General features: G+C 42.7%; 1 protein-coding gene across 1 annotated transcript in view; it reads left to right on the forward strand.

The window, feature by feature from the left end:
• The window catches only part of PDIA5 (protein disulfide isomerase family A member 5), a 98,288-nt gene that overhangs the window by 21,787 nt on the left and 52,403 nt on the right, over positions 1-24,098 (forward strand). The window contains exons 4-10 of the mRNA XM_059476419.1: positions 6,481-6,564; positions 7,329-7,374; positions 13,601-13,693; positions 14,952-15,012; positions 18,583-18,650; positions 23,001-23,092; positions 23,197-23,268. Of these exons, the coding sequence (XP_059332402.1) occupies positions 6,481-6,564; positions 7,329-7,374; positions 13,601-13,693; positions 14,952-15,012; positions 18,583-18,650; positions 23,001-23,092; positions 23,197-23,268 (516 nt within the window). The remainder of the gene's footprint in view (positions 1-6,480; positions 6,565-7,328; positions 7,375-13,600; positions 13,694-14,951; positions 15,013-18,582; positions 18,651-23,000; positions 23,093-23,196; positions 23,269-24,098) is intronic.

Raw genomic sequence — 24,098 nt, forward strand, 5'->3', positions numbered from 1 at the left:
GTGCTGGGTCTCCACAGCACATGGATTACTCTGTTTGCATTCCTGGCACGTTCCAGGGGAGCGTTTGGAGCAGAAGGCTGCAATCATCTGCAAGGTGATTGCAATCCCCCCTTGAAGTGGGGATTTTTGCTGCATTCTGGGGGGTAAAATCAGACCCTGAATTCATATGAGACTCTGTCCCGTTCATCTGCTAGTCCTTACCTTTAATTCTTTCCAGCAGTACATTTTCTGGTTTTGGCTTTCAGGCTCCCCCATCCCTTAAAAGACTCAAGTTTTTCATGTGCCGCAGTGTTTGCCTGGTTCATTTGTTCTGTGCTGTGGAAACCTGATGCTATTGTAACTTGTTCTAGAAGATAATTTCCATCAGGAACCCAGAATGGGTGCTAAACATTGCTTTTTTTTCCAAGACAAATCTTGTGTTTAAGCTTTCTGTGCTCATTACTTCTGCATCCGTTTCTTCTGGTCCTGTTCCTGTTTTGGTGCCTGCAGGTCCTTAAACCCCACTCAGGAGCAGAATCTCTAAGTGCCTTTCTGCATTGATGGCTGAGTATGGATTTTCTGTTCAAGTAGGTGTAAGCCATTACCATCCAGCTCTTTGGAGAAGTGCAAGCCTGCTTGATGGTTTGAAAAGTGATTTTTTTCTCTAGGATTTTTTTTTTGTTTCTCATTTCAGATCAGTCTCGAGAGAGTGATACAGGAAGGTGTGGGATCATTATAGAGGAGCCTTACAAATGTGGCATACTGTGAGCAGCAGTAGTTGGGGCACTGCTGGCCTGGGATGGGAGGGAGAAGTGAGGATGATGGGGAGACAGGCAATGCCTTCAGTCTGAGAAGAGTTTTGCTAGAATCAATCTGGTTTTGCTTGGTCAGCAAAGTACACAAACTGATATATTGTAAATGGATCCCACCACACAGTATTTGTTGGAGGGTGGAATTGATAAGACAGAGCACAAGTCAAAATCCCATGTTGTCCCAAACAATGGCTAATGAATTTCCTTTTTTTATCTCAAAACCTTGTAGGAGCACATTTAATTACAAGTGACTGTTAATGACTTCTCTTTCAGATTGGGTTTGCAAGTGCAAATGTATTACATACTTTTAGGAGGCTTGAAGAAATTTTTGCTGCTAACACTTTTTTTGCTGCTTTTTTGGGGTCACAAGCTCAATTAGTTGTTTGGCAGGATCTCAACTCCATGCTTTCCCAGGATGTTCATCAGTCTGTTGTCTGGAGAGTGTATTCTATGGAAGGTAGCCAGAGGGTATTGCAGGTGCTGTGCATTGGGCGGGGAAACCCTGTTTGATAATTCACTTCTGACAGCTGGACTGAAATTGCAGTTGAACTTCCTGAAGTTATAACTGGAGTTCTCTGAGATGATTTCCACTATAACATAAAAGAATGAAAGCATCTGAACAACAGGCAAGAATGAGAGAATGTGCTGGTAACAAGATGACTGCTTTGACTGGTACCTTCCAAAGCTTTTCCAGTGTTGGGGGGCTTGCTTTATAGGTAGTCTTGCTTCTGCTTTGCTGTATTCCCTTGCTCTTGGAGCCTGCTCTTTCTCCTTACCTGCTCAGTTTCGTCTCTTCCAGCTGTTGGGACAGTGACAGTGTTTGTACAGTCACAGATGGAACAGAGCCTCCATTGCATCAGAGTCTACAGGCACAACTGTGATATAAGGGACTGCTGAAGCATCATTTATGTGGATTGTTGAGCCCTGTTTCAGATGGTGAGATGTACAGATAAAAGAGAAAATCTGTTTAGAAATTGTGAGGTCTGTGGGTTCCATGTGGTTGCATCATATGCTGATAGAGGAATGAGATAGTTTTTGTGCAGGCACATTTACTGACCTGGTTGCTTGAATTGGTTCTGTCAGCATTTTTATTAATTACTTTTCTTGTCCCTGTAAACCCTCTAGGTAGGGGTGAAAAAGAAGGCTGGGTGCACTCTGCATTGAAAAGTGTTAAGGGATGCCAGGGCAGTGGCGTGGAAGTGATGTGGCCACACAGCATGTGCACACTGTGCTGCTACATTGGCAGCTGGAGACATGAATGTTTTGGGATGGCATTTTTGCCGTTGCTGAAGAGGAGATTGGACAATCATTCCAGATCCTTTGTCCCCAGAGATGTGGTTGTGGGGCTGTTTTCCCGCCTTCATGAGAGGCCGATGGGCAGCATTGCATAATAAGGGAAATAATTAGGAAGCTGCAAAAGATGTTATTTGTGCTCATGAAAGAGAATGGTGCTGAGGATGTTTGGTCTTACCATGTTCCTTTGGGACCCGACTGAACAATATTTGCATTTGCCCCAAGGAGGGGGTTTTGTACTTCCACCTCCATGCACCATTTTTTACTTGCTTGGACTTATTTTAGATTTAGAAACAATGTGGACTTAACTGCTGCAAAACTCCTGGGTCTTATTTTGTGTTCCTTTTGTTTAGCTTTTATCATCTGTTCTTTCTCTCTCCAAATTACCTTGACACATTGCTGCAAAATCCTTTTTCTGTGTTGCTCCTCCTGCCACTGGGGACTGCCATCAGTATTTCTCCCTGCTTCTCCATCCTTATGGCTATGAGTGTCCAGACCTGTGGGCAGCCCTGGACATGCAGAGCATCTTGTGCCACTCCTATGGAAGGGCTGTGACACGTCCCCTTCAGGAGCTGGCTGCCCTGGTGCTGAGCCAAAGGAGGCCACATCTCCTTCAGGAGTCCCTTGCCACCCTCCTGCCCTGCTAACAGCTGGCTGCCTGTGCTAGGGGATAATTCATGCATGCTAATGCTGACAAGAGACCCCAGGGGTTTACAGGGAGTGCTCCAGTTGGGCTTCCTGCCAGCTCCATCCTAACCCCCAGTGACAGGAATGTGTCCTGGTGGAGGAGATGGGGACAGGAATGGAGAGGGGTGAAGTGTGCACACGATCTTTGCAGTGCACGCTGCCTTTGTTGTTGTTTACACTTCTTGCTTGGGTCAGCTTGGATCGCTCATTTCATTTTTCTTTTCACCAAGCTGTCGTATGTCTTAACTTCTCCAGCAAAGAAAGACACGTTTTGAAGCCCTGGTTTGGTTTTGTGGAAGGGGAAGAGTAGAGAACATGCCTGTGGCAGTAGAAAGAAGCTGTGCTATTGTGCCACTTAAGGTTTGACCTTATTACCATATAGCTGGCTGCTGGTTAGGTCCTTGTGGTATTGCAAATAGGTTGATGTTTTGGATGATTTTCGAGGGAGATAATGCTGGATTATTGTAGGACTGCCTGCAAGGGTCCCTTTGGCAGTAGCACAGCAGGGACCTGCCAGGCTTCAAACTGCTCTGGACAGAAATGGCAAGAGGCAGCCAAGGATGGCTGCTGAGGACACATTACTGACCTCATCCTCAAGCAAGTGTTTCCTGAGCCTGGTGCCTTTGTCTGGGGTGCCTTGGCCTGGGCTGGTACAGTGCTTATTTTGGGGGTAGTTTCTGGCTTCTTAGGTTTGTTGGTTTTGTTTCAGTTCTTTTTTTTTCTTTCTATTTCCTGTTTTGGTTGCTTTTTTTTTACTTCTAGTCATTATAACAAACTCTTACACTGCCTCTTCAAGTGATATAATTAAATTGCAAGAACCAGAGTCCTAATTACCCTCTCCCATGTGAGAGTTGCGGAGCTCATCTTCAGAGAGAGGCTGTTGGCTGAGATTCAAAAGAGACAAATCTCAAAGCAGGCTGCATCTGTGTTGATATTTACTCTTATTAAGAATAATGGTCATTACCAAGTGATATCAGAACAGGTTGCTCTTTGCAGGTTATTTTTGTCTCTCACGCAGAAGGAAAAGCAGAGGGGTCCATCTCTGCCATTTATGTACATCTCCTTTTCTGCTTTTTACAAATAATTGTTAGCATAGCATCTGAGCTGGTGGGTCTGGCATGTGCAAAAATCTGCACTGATGCATGAAAAAATTACTGATACATATTTAGATGTTTCCTATTATTGGAATTTGCTCCTCTTCTATCCCATGCATCAGTGCAGATAGCTTGAATAAACAGGCTTAATTCTCAATGCAGTGGTGCAGAGAATCTGCCCACTAAATGGTAGGAGAGACATACTGGAGCAAACTGCTGCTTTCTTTGCTGTGATAATGGCTGTGCATTCAGGCAGCTGTGTGAACCTCTGCAAATGGAGAAATCCTGAAAGCAGGGCACACTTAGATCCAGTGAAATAGCTATTCTTATCTTCCCTTTTTTTAAAAAATAGAATCTCATGCAAACAGAAAATGAATTGCTAGGAGTTGAAGTGGTAGGAGTTGCTAGTTGCATGCCCACAGGTATAGATCAGTAATAATGCTTTGTAGCTTTTTTCCACTATAAACCTTTCAGAATATTAGTATCCATTCAAATCTAAATGACATGTAAGGGAGAATTACGCTTTCTTCCCCACATGCTTAGTTGTTGCACCAAATAGATGGTAGAACAGACACAGGATTCTATTGATACCCAGTTTTGTCCTCTGCTTATACCAGAACAATTGTCTGCACATCTTGGGGTTTCACAGACCCTGTTGCTGAGGTTTCAGCATTGCACTTGTTGACATCAAGCACCTGACATTTGTCTTGGCAAAGCTGAGATAGCCACAGGTACACCTGCATGCTGGAAACATTTGGGAGTGTCTAGAAGAGCATTTAGAAATGTTGACTGTTGTGTGGTCTGACTGTAGCTCACTGCCTGGCACTGAGCTGCAGCAGGGCCACAAGACCTTCTCTGTGCCTCTGAATCTGTACAGGGTAAGACAGAAGGATGATCTGAAACTGGTGTCTTCTCCGGAGATTCCTTGACCTTCGGGCGATTTAGGTTTACACCATTGGAGAACCGAGGGGAGAGAAGACAGAATGTTTCTGACCCATGGATTTGGTGCTGCAGGCTTTTTGTATGAACTCCATGTGGCAAACACGGTGTTTTGGCGTAACTCCAAATCCAGGGCATTTGTTCCATAGTCTAGTTTTGTTACAAGGAGATGTGTCCTCATTATTCAGTTCTCAAGCTCAGATCTCCATTCTCACAGAGAAGCAAAGAAAGTGTTTATGGGATACAGTGATGTGAAAATGCAAAACTGACATGAATTCAGTAAGACTCTTCAGATAAATACACTCCTGTTCAATTGAGACTACAAGTGCTCCTTCCTGGCATGGTAGTTGTGTGCTTTGTTAGATCCTTAAAATGCTCATTTCTATCTTCAGCTTAGTATTCTGATTTTGCTGCATGTGTCCATGGCAAATTTCTCCTATTTCCAGAAGCATTTGGGAAGTTTCCACTAAGGTGCATTCTCACTTGCAGCTCACTGTGAACTTGGTGTTTGTTCTTCACATTTTGAGAAAGGCAGCTGGAGAAGATTGGGAGAATTAGAACCAGTGCTGGCAGCACACTTAATTTGGTGGGGCTCTTGCAAGCCTTGCATCTTGTTGTCTCTAATCAGTTTAAACTTGATGGGTTTTCAGCGTTTTCATTTTCTAAATTGATTTATCTGCGTAAAAGGTACAAGTTGTCCTCTGCTGGGAACAAGTTTCCGAGCTGTTTAATCTTGCTGTTTGTCAATGCAGAGAACAGCCTTGTCAATGTGAATCATCCTCTTTTCTGTTTTGCTCATCTCCCCAGATCTTTGACCAACTTCTTACTCACTTCAGCTTGAAGTCTCCTTATGGCTTCAGTCCTGCACTGTTGAGGAGAGCTGCTAGGCCATGAAGACCCTTTCTTTACCTGCCCACTGAAACAAATGTATTTGCTGTTCTCTCCCGTGACCCTTCTCTCTTCTTCAAGCCTAATCTGGTGCTGGAATCAATTCGGTCTTACTCAATTTGAAGATGCCTTCCAGCAGGCCTGTCTTTTGATACCTCCCTCTTTCTTATGAGCTGTTTTTGCCTCTGCTTTCCAGGTGTGGCTCCAGGACACATCTTTCATACCTAGAATTAATGGGGTTGCTGGGCTCCAGAATTTCAGCTGCTTGTTGTTTTCTGCAGGACCCTTTTAAGACAAAACGCTTGTGATTTGGACTTAGACATACCATGGGGTTTTTTTTGCTTTCTATTATCTTCTGCAAGTGTGAAAGCTGACCTGCTCTTTCCTTATGAATCTTTTAACAAACAGTGCTCTTTAACCACCACCCTAACAGTAACATTGTCTTACTGAAATTTGCCTTCTTGAATTTTATGTTAATCTCATGGACAGAAGATCTGCTGAGGTCCTTGGACATGCTGGAATGAGCTGCTTTTCTACTGGTTAGGGCTTGGCTTTGGAATGTAAATTTAACACAGTTCACTGTGTCCTGACCAAGCAAACAGAGAAATTAAATTGACTAATGGAGCTTTTCACAATGCTTGTCCCACAAACTCAGCTAAACAGCTCCCAAATTACTGTTAGTTTGGATTAATTGCTGATGATTGCTGACCACAGCAATGAGTTCTTAGGACTGAATGCATTTGATTTTCTATTTTGGTAACCTTTCTTCCAATATGTGTTTTTTGCAGTGATACTGAAAGCCGAAAATTATGCAAGAAGATGAAGGTAGATCCTAATTCAAAGGAGAAGGGAGTGGATTTACTCCATTATAAGTGAGTGCTGGGCTGGGATTTGTAGTTCATAATTGCTGATGCCCCCATTAAGAGTGTTTATTCTTCTTTCAGCCCCATGCTGCTGCAGCATTAAAATGACTAATTTTTTATCCTATGAAATTAATTGCTGTTTCTTCAGTCTGCAAACATGTGTTATGACAGAAGTTGAGTTAAATTTATTCTGCTGTTGAACAGAGAACACTAAAACCATGAGTGGGGCCAGGGAGAGATGTCCAGTGGACTGAAACTGCCCTGTGCATGGGGCTGATGCCTGAGATTTGAGTTCTGTTGATTCTGTCACTTGCCTGCTGGCACGTGCCTTGGACAAGTTGCTTCACCTCTCTCTGCTTTTCTGATTTGAGATTGTCCTTCATAATGTGAGTGGAGAAAGGCAAGTGTTCTGAAACAGCAAGATATTTTTCTTCCTGAAAATAATAGGAGTGGGAGTGCTGTTTGGTACACCAAGCAGCTGCATTTCCATCTCCAAAGATCATGCCTTAGTAAATAATCTTGTTAAAGTGTCAGGGAGGAAATTGTTTACTGGGAAACTGTTTTCTTTACACTGGGTTTGCACCCTCCCTTTTCCTTGCTCTCGTTCCTCCCCACCCCACCCCCCTTAAACTACTGTACTGTAAATTCTACTTAGTTCTGTGGCTTCAGCAGGATGATGTTATTCTGGTTAGTGAGAAGTCAGGAGGAGCAGCTGTATGAATTCCAGTAATGTTACTGTAAGTTAACACTGTTCCCTACTCCTTGTTTAACAGGGACGGTGCATTTCACACTGCGTATAACAGAGCGGTCACATTGAAGGTAAATTCAGATATTCCATTATTTTTCTTTTGCTTTTGCTAGATGTGGTTGAGGCATTTGTGGATTAAAAATTGGTTTTGATATTTTTTTCATGCTGAAGGTATGAAAGGGAGGGGGTTAATCTTCATAAACACTGGTTAGAATGGCCTAAAGGTTTTTGTGTGCATACATGTCTGTCAACCACAGATCCAGGAAAATTGTTTATTATTTAAAAGATTGACCCCATGTTGAACTGGAAGGTAAATTGTAAGTTAGTTTACACGCTGGTAACAAATAAGGATTTTCTTGCTTTGATTACAAGGTGCTCTTTGTGGTAGTATAACTAAAAGTATTAGCTGATACTGTGTTTTGATAAGAAGTTCTCTGAGGTTCTTAGATTGTGTGTTTATAAACTTTAAAGAGACCTGAGTGGCCTTATCTTTTATCAGATTATAGAACCACAGTTCTATGAAAGTGCTTTGAGTGCATCAGGTATAAAATGACCTTTCTTCTTTTCTGGCAAATCTTGACATAAAGCAATGGAAAGCAACTTTCTCTGGACAACGGAAGATGGAAGGCATGAGGCATGATACAAATTTGTAGATGCAGATGATTTTGGGAAGGGTGGACTGAAAGTGTGTAGCTTTCCTTTGCAAAGCCTTGCTGAAGCCCTGGGAGTATCCTGACATGAATTGCCTGGCAATGACTTGGCTTCCAGCAATCACTTCTGTCCAGCTCTGATGCCCAGTTCCTGTTTCTCTTCCTCCTGCAGCAAACCTGGGCTCTGCACAGCCATTGGTCTTTCGAAGGCTTAGTGACATCACCCCAGGTTGATATAATTCCATGTACTTCCCCTTCCTGGCTTGTTCAGGCCATTGCCCTGGGATGGAGTAAAGCCTGTGTGAGATGCTCTGTGAGCCTGAGTCTGCCAGAGAGGCTGTTCCCAAGTGCACTTGCTCTGGACCTTGCTTTTACAGCCAGAGCTGGAGAGTGTCTGATGGGGGACTGTCTTGGAAGTGTGCCCTGACTTGAACTAATTCAGTCTTCACTTGAGGCTGTGATGCAGGATTTGTCTGAGATGGGAAGGGTAGGGCTGTGTATCTTCCCATCTCCTGCAGCAGAAATCTTGCCTGGCATTAGGAAGGGCAATGGTAAATACCCAGCCCAGTCAGCAGCTGCCTAAACCAGCTTCTGTGCTTCGTGAGGAATTGCAGCTGGTGATTGTTTTTTTCCTTCGTGGTGGGTGATGGGTTAAGGGAGGCTTGCTAGTTGCTTAAATTTGGGTGATTTGAGCAATAGATGATGCATCTCTCCTGCCCTCCATACAGTGCTGCAACCAGGAATTAGTGCTGTGACTCTTCCTTAGAGATCAGAGGAAGGGGAAAGCACCTGCAGTGCTCCAGGGAGCATTGGCTGAGAGGCAATCACAGCACAACAGGAACCAGATCGTTTATTCCTTCAGCTGTTTTGTGATGAGCATTTCACCCTTCCCTGTTGCCCTGCCTGCTGGGAAGAAGAAAGCAGCATCCCATGGACAGGGGTGTGGGATTCCATTGGAGGTGGAAGAGGGATTTTGAAGCTCCCTCACTCCAGGAGTGTGGGATCTCAGCACCTCAGGACTCATGTACAGAGTGACCGAGACCACCCTTGGGGGGCTCGGGAGTCCTGGAATATTGCCAGAAGTGTCTGGTGGCTGGACTTTGATCCCACACGGGAGACGACACCTGTATGAGGATGGGAGGATTTCACTGGGGTAAATGGTGAAGGGATAAGTTCATTAGAGTGTAAGACACAGGGTTTTTAGGATTTCTGTACAGGGGGGTCTAAAGAAGTAAGATGGAGGAATTGGGGCGTGTCCTGTTCTTCTTCTTCTTCTTCTTCTCGGCCTCCATCTTCTGTGGTGATGTTGGCACTTTGGGATTGGTTATTACTAAAAGTGCACTGGTTAATAAGGGTAAAAGGTATTGGGGAAAATTGATAAATATTGTATACGTAATTTTGAGTATAAAGATAGGTGACCGCCCCGGGGGCTCTCAGTGTGCTCATGGCTGGCTGCTGAGCAGACCTCTGTTGGGCTGAGAGAAAATCTTTTAGATAAACAATTAATAAACACTGAGACCGAGAAAAAACCTGAAGCCTCTTCTCGTCCTTTGAAGCGCGGGCTGCCCAAGGACACCCCGGGCCTTTCCAGGTCATTGAAACAGCCGAGAAACCGACACAGGAGCTGGAGTCTTTCTCAATTAAACTGCCCCTGTGAAACCAGCCACTGATTATTTACAGTTTGGGCAGTGGATCAGATCTGGGCAGTGATCAAATAATTCACTTGTTTGCTTGTTCTGCTGCTCACAGCTGCCTGGATATTTTCTATATTTCTCCCTCTGTTCCACTTCTCCCTGTTTTCTTCTGTTGGGCCAGTTGACCTTTGTTTCTCCCTCTCAGCTGTGTTTGTCAGGAGTCTCCCAGTACATTCAAACAGAGAGCAGCAGAGCAACACAATTACACAGGGTATCACACTCATTTTATGGACAGGTGGACACACCGAAGAACAGGGAGATTAAAGGATTTGTTTCACATCATCCAGCAAACTTGTGGCAATAAAACTTGGATCTTCTTTCCAGACATCCAGTAGACATATTAATATATGGATGACATTTTGGAGAATGATGGACACAGCTCTGAAGAACTGCAAAAGGATTTTCTGGAGCGATCAGCAATTTCATAGTTGTGGGTGATCCAGCTGATAGTGTACTCAGGTTTTTAGAAAAGCTTTTTATTTCTTAAAGTAACTAAATCTTTATGCAATTATCAGAGATGCCCTTGTGGTTTCACTGTTAGAAAAATGAGGAGTAAAGGATAGGTCAGTGTTCACAGCAGGGGGAAGTTACTTGTCAGTCAGAACCTCCTGCTGCTGAGACCTGTGTTAACAGCTGAGCAGTTCAGGGTATCTAGGAAAGGGAGATGGAAGGCAAGAGAATAACATTCACTGATGCAAAATTATTAGGAATAGTTTAAAAAATGTATTTCCAATTCTTTGCAGAAGGTCTTAGGTTCTCACAATACTAAAAAGGACAACTGGAGGAAATTCCAATAGAATTTGATATTTCTGTAATTGTGAGTAGCTTTAAAAAGGGAGCAATTACTTCTTTTTTCTCCAAATTTGAGGGCAAACAGTGGCATTTTGGCATGGTTGATTTGAAACAAATAACTGCAATGTTAAAAAAAAATTGGAACTTGTAGCTACACATTGTGAAAGCCAAGAACTTAGGAGTCTGAAAAACAGTTTCAGATGTCAAAACAGATAGGTTCATTGGAAGTTAGAAAGCACAGAGGTCCATATACAACAGCTGGTGCAGAGCACATAAACTTATTTTCTTTTTGCCAGAAATGGAGAGCATGTGCCAGTGTAAGCTATATGAGAACCATAAGTACTAGTCTATCTTGTCCTCAAGTAGTGTAGTCATCTGCTGTTGGAGACCTGAGCTTAGGTCAGTCTTTGATCTTACCTGGAATGTCTGTTCACATGTTGCTTTACCCACTTGATGTCTAATTCTCAAGAGAGCCACAATGCCAGTATCCAGGCTGTGTTTATTACATGATGAATCCTTTTCTGGAGTATAAACTACAAGGAGAGTTTTACCCTTCTTCTAAAATGGAGAGAACTCACTGAAGTACAAATCTGCTTAGTACTAGCAAGGGCAATAGACTGACTCAATAAATTGGTCCTGCTCTAAACCCTGAATCCTTTTCAAGTTGGCTGTTGCAAGCAGTGTATGTGTGAAATTGAGGCAGGTCTAGTTATTAGCATCCTTACTGCGTGATACTTCAAAGGAGTGAAAAGCACAAGGATGTGTTTGTGTATATTTTCTTTCAGGTTAAAACCTAGGTCCATGTATATGATTATGGATCAGCTTTCCTGTTAAAACTTGCTTGTTTTTAGCAGCCTGTGGTGGATGAAGCACAGCCTGTACTCTGCTGAATGGAGAGGTTCAAAGCTGGCACAGCTGGTTACAGCCCATGGTGCTTCTGTCCATGCCATGGGGTCAAAGCGGGTCCTGACCATAGCAGGGCAGGACTGGAGAGGAGCTGGTTCTGCAGCACCAGGGGGCTGAGCCCTGGACCTGCCGTGGCCTCTGACACAGCAGCCTGGGGACCACTGCTTTCTGTGATTAGAGAATGCTGTGGGTTGTTTGGATGTTGTTCTTCCCTGTTTAAAGCAAGAGAGGAAGTTCTCTTCACTGCATGAAGAATTGACAGCAAGGCAATGTACTGCCTGCTCCTGCCAGAAGACATTACACATCTAATTTTTTTCTGTCTTGGCTGAGAGGGAGAGGCTGGATGAATTAAATCTCTTTAATCCCCCATCCTCTAACCACATCTGTTTCTACATGACTGAATTTGGCATGCAGGAATTCTTGAAACTAGCAGAGTCAATTATACTCATTAGCTGTTCAAAATGTTCACCCTCTCTCCTCCTCTCCAGTGTATAGTTCAGGTCTGTCCGTGCTGAGGGTGAGCAGAACTTGATGCAGCTGTCCTGAAGGTAGAACATCTCTGCTGATTTGTCCTCATCTTTCCTTTCCCCATGTATTACTGGTCTTAGGATGTCATTTGGGATGGTAATGCCTCTAAGTCTACAGCTTTTTACATTGCAACTCCATTGTAAATTACTTGATTTTATATTTTTTTTTTCCTAACTAGCTCCTTTCCCTGATAATGCCACTGTAAAACAAATTTCTTCTGGAGCTGTTTGTCATCCTCAGCCATTAGATCCTTTTTACTCTGTACATTAAGTGTTTTGGTTGCTGTCTGGTGACTGATACATGCTGTCTCTTGTGATAAGACAAATCTTTTCAATATTAGCTGTGCAAGCAGACAGAAACATAAATGCAATAAATGGATCCTGCTGTAAGCTCTGAATCCTCCCAAGCCTTACAGTACCAACTGAGAGGCAGGAAAATGAGCTGAACTCTCCTCTCTGTTGATAAGTTATTGGGATGTTGTAGCACAGCAGCCCCACCAAAGGCAGACAGGCAGCAAAAATGTCTCTGAGACCATTCCAGTGATGACGATGTGTCACCAGCTGTGCTGCCAGCCTGCTCCTGAGAAAGGCTCTTAGATAAGAGCCTTGGTGTGTGTTAGCACAGCTCAGTGCTGTGGCTGCTTCATCCACTCACACTGAAGGAAGCTCCTCAGGGACCTCATTGTGTTACTGGTGGGGCAGAGATCCTATATGGGAATGGGCAGAAACCTACAAGCAAAGCCATAGAGAAGGCAGTGGGGCATTCTGAGTGGTGAATGAGCATGGAACACCAGGTATTATGTTTCCTAGAGCACAGACATCTGAGGATAAAAGTGATCAAGGTTGTGTTTGCATATACTGCTGGAAACAGGGAGTAGTGTGGCTGCCAGAATCCATGGAGAGTATCTCATTGATTTAGGAGGGCTGGAGTTTCCTTCAGACTGGGATTGAAGTCAGAGCTATCAGAGTGTATTTCCTTCTGGTAAAGACAGTATATCTGTGGTCTGCTGAAAGGGATTTTTGGTTGCATGTCAGTCAGGTAAAGAAAGCAGTTACCAAGTGTGTGTGTGCAGGTGTACTCGGTTTGTTGAATGTGGGAGCTGCAGAATCCTAGGATTTTGTAGTTCCCACTTCTCCTGTCACATTTGTTTCTTATTCCCATACTTGAAATTGCATTCAATGGATTTTTTAGTTAGGTGGGTCACACAGGGAACTGTTGGTGGATTATTCTTCCTTTGACCAAATGAGCGGTTTGATCTGTGTGTTCATTTGCTTTTGCTCACAGCAAGTATCAGTGTGCCCTCCAGCTAGCCTGTTACTCAGATGCTGTGAAGGGCATGGGAGCCTGACCTCTGCATAAAGAGAAGTCTTTCCTGCTAACCCAGGGACTCTCTGTGGAAGGTCTAGTACCATTGAAAGAGCTCTCTGAAGGATCCTTGAAGCTAATCCTGTGTGCTGCTCCATTCCACTCTGTTTTTCCCAGTTTTATAGTGGGAGTGGGAACTGCTAAATTGGAATACCAGTTATGATGAAGGTACACACCCACGGATCGCTTGGTTCTGCAACAGGAGATTTGTGCTAATCTGCATTAGAGCAGATGAATATATGAGCAGAAAAGCAAAGGCATTAATTGGATGAGGTTTACATCACAGCATGGATTTGAGATTGGATGTCTCATGATTTCCATTTGTGTTTCTCTAAAAGATTTTTTCCCCCTGTTTATTACAGTCTATGGTGGCCTTTCTCAAGGATCCAGAAGGTGCTCCACTGTGGGAGGAAGATCCTGAAGCCAAAGATATTGTGCATGTTGACAGTGAAAAGGTACATTAGCTGGATAGATATTCTGTTGTTTTATAAATATATGGGGTTGAATCTGTATGTTTGTATTAACTCTCAGTGAAACACCATTATTTTGTTTCTTTGGGAGGGAAATTTAAAGTACCCAGCCTGTTTGAGGTGATTTGACAAATTTTGTGAGTTGTGATGGCTGTAAAGTCCTGTGCTTCCTGTGCTCCTCTGCCCTGCATGTGGCCATGACCTCAGTGTGCCTGCTACACAGCAAATGTCAGAGCTTGGGGATGGTGTGAGGACACAGCCCTCTCTGTCTCAGGGAACTGGAGCAGCTGGCAGGGTGCAGTCACTGCAGAATGCAAGTAGGAGGTAAAAGGCTGCTCTTCAAACTGCAGGTTGGCATTAAACCTGGGGTTCCCTCATGTGCCTGAGGTTAGGGAGTGTGAAGCAGGAGGAAAGGGATCCAGATCTTGAGGGATTTAACTTGGTACAGAACTGTCCTCTCAGTGTTAAGAGGGAAAGCAGTGAATGTGATGAAACTTCCTTAAAGAGCCAGTGCCACCACAGTTACTCATTATGTTTTTTCTAATATAATCAGCTTGGTCTTTTATATTAGTTTTCTAGTCTATAGATTTTTTAAACTTTAATTGATTGGACTCTGGCTGGTATTTTGTAAAGGGCTTTTTCAATTTTCTGGTTTTCATTTTTAATATTAGAAATGGTTATTCTGACATTCAGTTTTTGTAGGAAGATTAATTTTTAATGTTCACCCTCTGTACTCTATTACAAGGCTTCCAGGGGTTGCATTCAATTTGAAAACTTCATCTAGTTTTTCTATCATGCTGGTACTGAAAAATCCTTTTTGCATGGCATCTCATAGGTTTGGCAAGGTTTCATAGTGTGAAAAGTGAACTTGTTTTGTTATTATTGAGTCTGACTTTTTGAATTGCAATATGGATTTTGGATGTGTCAGCAAAGAAAGAGTTCCAGGTAGAGATTCTGCAGTGAGAGTGAACTAAACCATAGAACTTCCACACATTAACAGTGGAGATATTGGTCTAGGATATTCAGCAGATAGCTGAATGTATAATAAATTTTGTCATTTTGTTTCAAGTTAAAATTGAGGAAAAAAAAGAAAAAAAGAGTCCTATCTGTTAGGGAAGATGAGCCCTTTTCCCTCAGATAAATGAGCCTATGTTCTATGAATACATATATTGCTTTTTTAAAGTTGTAGTACAGTGTCATTGAGTATAAGTGTGTGTTTTATTTTCCTTGGTTCATTCACTAGGAATTGAGAAGGCTTCTGAAGAAGGAAGACAAGCCCCTACTGATGATGTTCTATGCTCCATGTAAGTAACCCAGCATGTTCTGTCACCTCTTTCCCCCTTCTCTGCTGAGAGATGTCCATGTCTGACTGGAAGATTTACCTGTGCTTCACTAATAATACCATCTTGTGTCACCTTTATCCTTCATCTCCTTGTGTTGTTGTGCCTGTCCTCAGTTTTTTCCCTGGTTGTCCATCACTTGTATCCTGGTCTTGTCTCTTTTGTGATGATGGTTCTTGCTCAATGTTCTTTTCAGCAGCTGCTTTCTATAATTTTGTTACCTGTTGTCCTTTCTAGGTTTGTGCTGCACAGAACAGAAACTCTGTGTGCTGCAGGCAGAGGGAACTGTGCAGTCATCAGGAGCAGGACTATTGTTCCTGCTCCATCCCAGAGGCACCCTGAATGTTCCTGCCTACATGGGCAGGGGTAACTCAGTGAGGTTTCAGGAAGAGGAGAGCACATTGGAGTCTCTCAGTTTCTTTTTGTGACTTTGACCTTGTATTGCTGCTATCTTGTCATTGCATTGGCTACTTGTTCCTTAGTGTTGCAGACTCACAGCTGCCTTTTTGTGTTTCCTGGTGACTGCTGTGTGAGAGGCTTTCCAGCTCTTCTGAGCAGGACTGTGTTGCACTTGAGCTGTTGCTCAGTTCAGGAAGCAAGAAAGCCATGAGAAGAGAATAAATGTGTGACCCAAACTAGGAAAGCCTCCCAGCAGTGCCCTGGTAGGGAAGTTGATGTTGGGTACCACCAGCAGTTGGCTGTCTGATTCTCTTTAAAACTTGTGTCCCATGGCAGCATTATCTGGTGTTTCTCAGTGTATCTTCTCTTGTACTTCCTGCCTGAAACACCAGTCTACCTTTTTATTCTCATCTGAGCGATACCAAGATGGCCAAAATTGCCCAAGACTTAGTTTGATTTTTCTTTAAATGAAATCAAATCCCTTGTGGCTCTGTGCCTTTGGACTCTGCAGTGGTGCTGTGTGGCCTGGTGTGGTGTGTGGCTGTTCCCAGCAGCTGCAGCCCTGGATCAGCGGGAGATGCTACGGCTGCTCTGCTGGAAATCATCCCTTCAGGGAGAGCTGGGCTGCACAGTGCTTTCACAGTTTACCTCTATCAGGAGTAATTGTTTTCCACAGCCCAGCCTCTTTGTGAAATGTGCCTTATCTAACCCTTCGTTCTCTTTGAACTGTTCCCCCAGAAACCCTCCTCCTTCCAGTTTCTCTTCTTTGAAGTGGCAAAACACCTGCTAGTTTTCAGTGCTGTAATACTTGTGCTGCTTTCCAAACTGCTGTGAAGGAAGTCTACTTGTGAGGGTTTTTTTTCCTCTGATTTATCAGTTTGTAACTCCCTCATCTTTTATTTAACACACAAGACTTTCTGAATTGGTTGTTGTCCAAATTTTCTTTTCTTGCTCCTTTTACCGGAGACAGAATACATCCAGCAGTTGCAATAACATATGGCCTTTGAGCAGCTGAAATTATTGGTTACATACAAGTGTTACCTTTCATAACTGGGAGCAGCACATCAAGACTGGTCACTAAAAGAAATTCAACTTTTTGTTACTTGTAAGGGATGGCTTTGGCACAAGAGGACATCATAGGCTTTGTCTGGGAGGCTGTAGGGAAGACAGCTGCCTTATTTCTCTGCTTTGTTGGAAGCAGGGGCTTTAGATTAATTGTGGCAGATTTATAGGAAATGGGCACTTTCATTAGGTATTGGTGCAGAGGGAGATGAATGCAACTACAGACTTACATGTAGTTATTTAAATATTTCAGGAATGGTTGGTCAGGGTAAAACAACTCAAAACCAAGGCTTGCTTTCCTCAGAAGATATTGCCTGCCATTTGCAGACCTTTCACTGTACTTTCGGGCCTATATTAGAAAGTCAGACAGCACTAAAGATGAAATATTAGGTGTACTTGAAGGTATTCAGATTTATTTGTAGTTAACTCTGTCAAAGAAGACTCCTGCAGGAGACTGTCTGGATTTGGCAATAAAGAAGGAGCTGTTTATAAACATGATTGAAAACAAGGCTTTAAAAATGTAGGTGTTAACTAGTGGAAAGACTAATCTGTATTTAATTAAGCTTCCCTTTTGGGAAAAAGTACAAGAAGAAAGAACAGAAGAAAATTAGTTTTTTGAGATTCCCCTTTTATGCCTGTAGAGGGGTTTATGTGGCTTGGCAGCATCCTGAAAAATATAACCCAGAAGTATGAGGACAGGAGAGGGTATACTGAAATGGGTCTGGGAGCAGCAAGTTTGAGGCAGCAGCAGAGCTGGGAAGGGGAGGATGATGAGGGTGATGGCTGGGTGGAGGAGGCTGGTGTGGGCCTGTGCCCTTGGAGGGACTCCAGGGAGCAGTAAGAGAGTGAAGAGGGGGAAATAGAGAAATTGCTGCAGGACTCAAGGGCCTGAGGCCCCTGAGGAGAGAAGAAATAGAGGATTCAGAAGATGATGTCTGCCAACTCACATCTTTTTATGTCTGTCCAGTGGTTTGGATGAAGCTGCGAGACCTCAGTGGGCCTTAAATGTGCGGTCTGTGCCCACCAAGAAATTGTCATTTTGACCAGCACTAATTTAACAACCTCATTGTCAATTTGAGTGGAGAGATCAAAGATGGAAAGACCACAGAAACAAGAGCTCTCCTTTGTCAGATTAAAGGATGTTGTTTTCCAGGCTTGCTGATGTGATCCCAAAGTTGTGGCTGCAAAATCTGTTCCTCCTTTCTGGAAGATACTTTCAAAACTCTGTCTGTTAACCAAAATAGAAGTGTTGACTACTGTCCCATGGTGGACTGAGAGTTTCCACCATAAGTGTCTGGAGTGCTTGGCTCCAGCTACCTTTCTTCCATGCTGTCTGCACTCCTGCCCCTTCCCATCTGCATGCACAGATTTTACTTGGCAGGGGTGAAAACTGCTGCTTACAAGGTGATTTACTGCTAATCTGCTTAGCACTGCCGAGCATCATCAAGCAGCTCTCCCTCTGCACACTCCAACTACACACTGGTGGTCTTCCTCACTCACCCTTTGTCTTTTCCACAGCACATTATTGTATCTTACAAGGGCTGTTGCTCCTGAGCTATGTCTGCTCAATTAACAGAGCACCGTGTAACACTTGATGTCTGTGTAATGTGTTTAGGAAATGTATCTCAAATTAATTTCAAAGCCTTGTTAAGCTGGGATGAATCTGAAGTACCTCCCCCTGTCCCTTCAAAGACCAGAAGTGCACAAAGCTTTTTGTTTTGAGTTCACAATTATGACATCTTCTGTTGACTTTTGATATGTGTGTTTCAACTTGTATTCTCCTCTGGGCTCAGCTCAGAGCCTGAGGAATATAAGATGGTTTTACTCTCTCCATACAAGGATGAGAAATGAATGTGAAAATGAAGAGCATGAAAAATGTGCAAAAATAGAGGCTTGTATCAAGTAACATACTTAGAAAATAATAATCTAATAATGATTTAGTAAAGCAGATAAAGAATTTTTGTTTAATTTTTTAATATAAAATATTACTGCATATGCTTTGGAACATAGATACTGTTCAAGAGGTTGAATGGAGTTGTTGGCATATTACTTACACAATTTTTTTCTTCTCAGGGTGTGGTGTTTGTAAGAGAATGATGCCATCTTATCAGCAGGCAGCCACAGAACTCAAGGGTAAATATGTAAGTGAGACAATGAGATTTATATGACGTTTCAAAAATTATTTTAACAATTTTTTTTAAAGTATATAAATCGACAAATATTTAGCAAAATCAAAATTATCCATTTTTAGGCCAGCTGAAAAAAGAAATAATCTACTCTGTTCCAGATATCTTCAGAATTTTCTCTTGGATTTTATTCTTCTAAAACTTTAGACAATGAGATGCGAACTCCCTTGCCCTTTAGATCCACTGCAGTTTTTTCCATGGAAATATAGGCTCTGACACTATGTAGATTTCTTTTGCCTCTTAATTTATAAATTTTTAGACCTTTTGAGCTAATTTTGGTAAAGAAAGAAATGTTTGCCTTAATGGGTTTGATCAGCTTTTTGGCCTGATGTTTCATAGCAAGGTCAGGGATGGATGCCCTCATTGCAGTTATTAATCCACTTTTTTGGTGGAGAATCACAGTGTTATGGGAGAGAAATCCCCCACCCATAAGCTACTGGTCACCCTCCACCCACTCAGCATTAGTAGAACCTTACAGTTTAACTGTAGTTCTGTCAAAGCTGATGTCACATTGATATAAAAGTAAGTTTTGACTCTAATAAAGTACAGAATTCACAGTAATTTAGTTACCCCTTTGTAGTTACAGTGTGTATTGATCTCTGCAAGCAAGTCAAAGGCACCTGTCTAGTTGAGGTTTTATAATGTGCTTAACGCATGATTTATATGGTGCCAGTAGTACATAAAGGATGAAGAAATAGGATTGTTGTTTCCTGGCTGTAGCAGGATTTGGTCTGATCCTACCTGTTGGATCATTCACTGCTGTGTTTACAGGTTTCCCTGTGAGGAAAAGATGAAGCGCTGCAGTTCATTGCTGGGGCAGCTCTGGCCATTTGTTCTTGTGACCACCTAGTGCTGTCAGACTGCCCAACAGTCTCCAAACCAGTTGTTTTCAGAAGTGCTTTCTTTAAATCCTTGTTTTGCTTAGGGCAGGAATGAGTGGGAGTTAGTCAGATTTATTTAGGACACGGCACAAGCCTTGGAAGATATTTCCAGGAGTGTTTTTGTCGGGCCAGGCAGCATTCTAAGGCCATCTCCCCTCAGAGGAGCATGTGCTGCAGCCTTGGGAAGGCACTCCCACCCTGCATGGCAGTGCCTTCTGGGGTGAGAGGGATTAGGAGTGTAAACATCACCTACAGAGACAGTTTTAGAGAGGAGGCATGCTGCACAGCACTCTGTCCTCCTGCAGTTCTCCCTTCCTTCTTCGTGTGCAGCTCATGTATTAAATTCAGATAATTTAGATCTATTCTGGTTTGAGTATTTCCTTCCTCACTTGGAAATGGTTTCTACAGATCCGGGCTGATCCTGCACAGCGGACTGACAGGGCTGGGACACAGTTCTTTGCAGTGGAGGCTTGTGGTGCAGGATCAGTTCAGAGCAAGGTCCAGTTATGCCACTGCCACCCATGTTTTCCACAAAAATTGGTCTGTTTGTCAAAATATGACCCAATTAGCTTCCTGAGTGGGATGTGTACACGGCTTGCCATTTCTAAAGTTAACTGTGCTGTACCCATCATAAATTATTCATGAAGTGCCGTGGAGTGATGTTGACCTCCAGATCAGACTTTGCTGCAAAGTTTATGAGTGGTTTGGATGAGCTGAAGGTTTGGCCTTTTAATCTGACCTGTCATTAACTGTCAGGATGTGCCAGGCTCAAAAGTGATTATTGCCGTTATATAGCAGGAAAATTAAGTGCAGTATTGCCTATTGAAGAGGTCATAAAGGTGAAGGGGTGAACTGTACCTCTCTCTGGCCTCTGTGTTCCCTCAGGACTGATTGTTTCTTGTCCCAGTGCTGTTACTGAGAGGAAGGCAGGGTGGCATACTTAGTTAATATTATGGTTATATCTTATAATTCTCTTGCACCCAGTGCAGAAGGAAAAAGTGCTCCAAATCAGAAATGGACTTATTTTATCCTTGGCAGGAAAGATTCCTGTGGTTAGAGGGTTGGCTGGGCTCTGGTAAGTGAGCAGGGGGGAGCTGGATATTAGCAAACCATTCACCATCTCCCTAATGGCCATGAACTTTGTGAGTGTGCCAGACTGCTCTGCTGTAAAGACTGACTTGAGAATGTGCTTAAGTGCTTTCCTCCTTGGTGCTTGTCTTTTTTTTTTTTTTTTTTAATTTTTTGTGCTGTAAGGTACCAGTTTTTTCCCATCAAGAAAACTGAGAATCAGGGTAGAGGGTCACAACAAAACAGGAATAGTCAGAAGCTCCAAATACTTGGGCAGCTAGGAAAGGTTCAGAGTTGGTTTAGATTAAAGGTAGCTTGTTGGAGAGCAGATAAGTGTTGAAATATGTCAAGTGTCACTGCAGAGGTGAAAGGAATAAACTGATCTTTGTTTCTGCAATGGCTATTACAAGAGGTAATGGACCTAAATTGAAGATGGGGTCATTCAGTCTTTTGCTAAAAGCAAATATTCCAAATGTCTGGCAGGAGGGCCCTGGCTTTGGGCTGTAGTTGTTTTTTGATGGCCTCTGGCAGCCTGATATTTCAAAATTCTGTGATTATTGGCCAGCTAAAGCTGTTACTCTTGTCATTAAAACAAATCCTGTTGTAATAAGCTTTTTTGCTAAATATGCTTCATATAATGTAATGAACAGCAGAATAAATCCAAGTTATTGGCTTTTATCAATCACCTTTAGATGGGCACAGTGAAATTGTCTGGCATGGGCAGGAATGCCCACTTAAATCATAGAAAGTCCTCTGAAAGTTCACAGCAAATGTGGAATCTGGTAGGCTGGTGTTAATTAAGGAATTAGTTAACAAAACTGGTGCTTGCTTTATAGAGCAACTATTGTATCTTGATCCTATTGCATTTACCTGCCTTTAGGTGGTGGCATGGAGGATAAGGAAAGGGGAGAATTGAGTCTAGATAATCTCATATGAATTAAATAAATCCAGTTATTTGAACTACAAGGAAAATTCAAAGTGGAAGATTAGGCCAGCATGTATAAACCTTACTTCTGTACTCTCCTCTGTTCAATTTATCCTTTCTTAGGATAGGGAAGAGAAAACAAAGTATCTTTTTGTGACTTTCCAGCACATTCTTAGGAATGGCTGACCTTCAAATGAGGATTTTCTGCTTTAAGATTTATTTCATGCTGGCTCTGAGCACATTTGGTTGGTCTGTGCAGTTTGCTGCAGTCAGGAACGTGGTATTAAATTCTGATGTGGTATTTCAGCTGGAAGGAGAAAATCCTGTTTTTGGAGAGGGGAAGAGGAGGGGGTTGGATTAAGATCCTGCTGCTAAAATGATTTAAGCCGTCAATGCCATTAAACTAAGTTAATCAGGAAGTGGTATCTCAGCAACTTGCTGGGTCCAAGTTTGACAGCAGAATGACCTCTGTGTGAGTTGGACACCCACAAAAACTTGGAATCAATCCCATCTTCCAATTTTCATGTCACAAATATTTGGAAGACATTTGGACAGGGCACAGAATAAGTCACAGGGCACAATATAAGTCACAGGAGCCCTGAACCTGAAGCTCAGACATTGTTGAGATGGAGGATGGGTTGGGATAGAGCTGAGGAAAGAGTTTTTGTTTTACAGGCTAGTCTAAAAAGCTACTGTGCTTCTGTGCCTCTCTTTTGAAGACTGTAGGACAAGGTTAATTCTTAACTCTCATTATACCCTGCCCTACCTAAGTTAACCTATTTAGAGCATATAAATGCCATGTGCTATTTCCTGAGCTCATGGATATAGGGCACGTTTTATTTTCACATCAAAGTCCTGCTGATTTCCCCTTGCCATTCAGTAAGTGCATTTTTGAGCTGGCATAATGCCTGTGGTTGGTTAGACATTGACAAGTTGGTTAGACATAGACAAGTTCATTGCTGGAGTGGAAACCAGAGAGCTGAGGGTAGAATTTCTGGTGTCCTGTTTAATGTTTGGATATGAACTAAGAACTCTTTTTTTCTACATGCAGAAGAAGGAAAAAATCTAGCTGTAGCTTAAAATCCAAATGTGCAAAGTGGAGCACAAGTGCTGCCATTGAGAGAATTCCCTTTAGGTATTTCTATTAGTGGGTGAATAAAAAGAAACAGACATGCTTCCAGAGCAGTGAGGAGGTGACATGCTAACTGCTGTGTGTTTTCTCTGGATTAGACTCAAGTATTGTTCTGTTTTCCCTTGCACAAAATCAGAAAAACTTCAGTGCCTTTTAGAGAGAGCCCCTTGCTTGACAGCTATATGAATGAAATCAGAATCTGCCCAGATTGAAGTGGGTTTTACTTAAATCTTCAAACAAATGGTGTGATGTTCCTGCTGTATTGTAAGAATCAGTAAGATTATGCTCTGTTTTTCCAGGTCCTTGCGGGGATGAATGTTTACTCTGCTGAATTCGAAAGGATAAAGGAAGAATTCAATGTCCGGGGATATCCTACAATCTGCTATTTTGAGTCGGTTATGTTTTGCAACTATTTTAGAAATCATGCACTCTTGTATAATTGAGTGGTTTTATCTTTTAGGGCCAGGACTGAACTTTGTTTTGTTGCTTTAACAGGAAAGGAAAGTTCCTGTTCAACTTTGAGAACTTTGGTGCTACCGCAGCAGATATCGCAGAGTGGCTGAAACAGTAAGGCATTGAACTTCATGCACTCCACCTTTTATGTACTCTTCATTATTTACAGAATGTAATGGTTTGGGAGCAGACATCTCTCCCTCCTTCCCTCTGCTCAGAAGAGCAAACAAAACTACCCCGCTGAGATCAGCTAAACTCATACAGAGAGATTGACTAATGTTTGGTTTTTAGCATGCATGCCTTGCATTTCACAATTGCATTTTGTCTGTAATAGCAGACTGACTGTGGACTGAAATATATGCAGATACACAGATCTCAGCTTCGTTAAAAATGCCAGGTTAAATTTCCAGTGATCTTGGGTGCTTGACTTCTGTTGTGTTATTAAAAATGTATATACCAAGTGTGCAGTTCTTGTTGGCTCATCAGCCTTTAGCTGAAACCTTTAAAGTGTCTTGCAGTGACAAAATGAAGATCAAGGCACCCTGGATAGGTAGTCACTTTTACAACATCTATGTTTGCTGACATGACATGAAAGTGTAGAAAGCACCTTGTTCTACCTAAAGAGAGCTATTTGCAGGCATGAACATTTTGGGGGCTGAATGAGCCTATGAGACTAACAGTTCAGAGGCACAGGGAAAGTGTGTGTGTGTGTGTGTGTGTGTGTGTAGCTGCTCTTCAACTGGTGCAAATCCCCACATGGTCAGTGAGGCTGATGGAGGAGCTGGAGAGAGCTGAGATAATCTGGTGATGGAGAAATCCCATTTACAGTGAGCCCAGGCTCTTGGGCATGGTGTCATCTTTGTAACCCTCCCTTGTTTGCTGCAGTCGTGGAAACAATATTGAAATGAAGCTAATGAAAGGAAACAAACCCATGGGAAGGAACA

Source organism: Ammospiza nelsoni, chromosome 7, assembly GCF_027579445.1.
Source record: "Ammospiza nelsoni isolate bAmmNel1 chromosome 7, bAmmNel1.pri, whole genome shotgun sequence".
Taxonomy (NCBI): Eukaryota; Metazoa; Chordata; class Aves; order Passeriformes; family Passerellidae; genus Ammospiza; species Ammospiza nelsoni.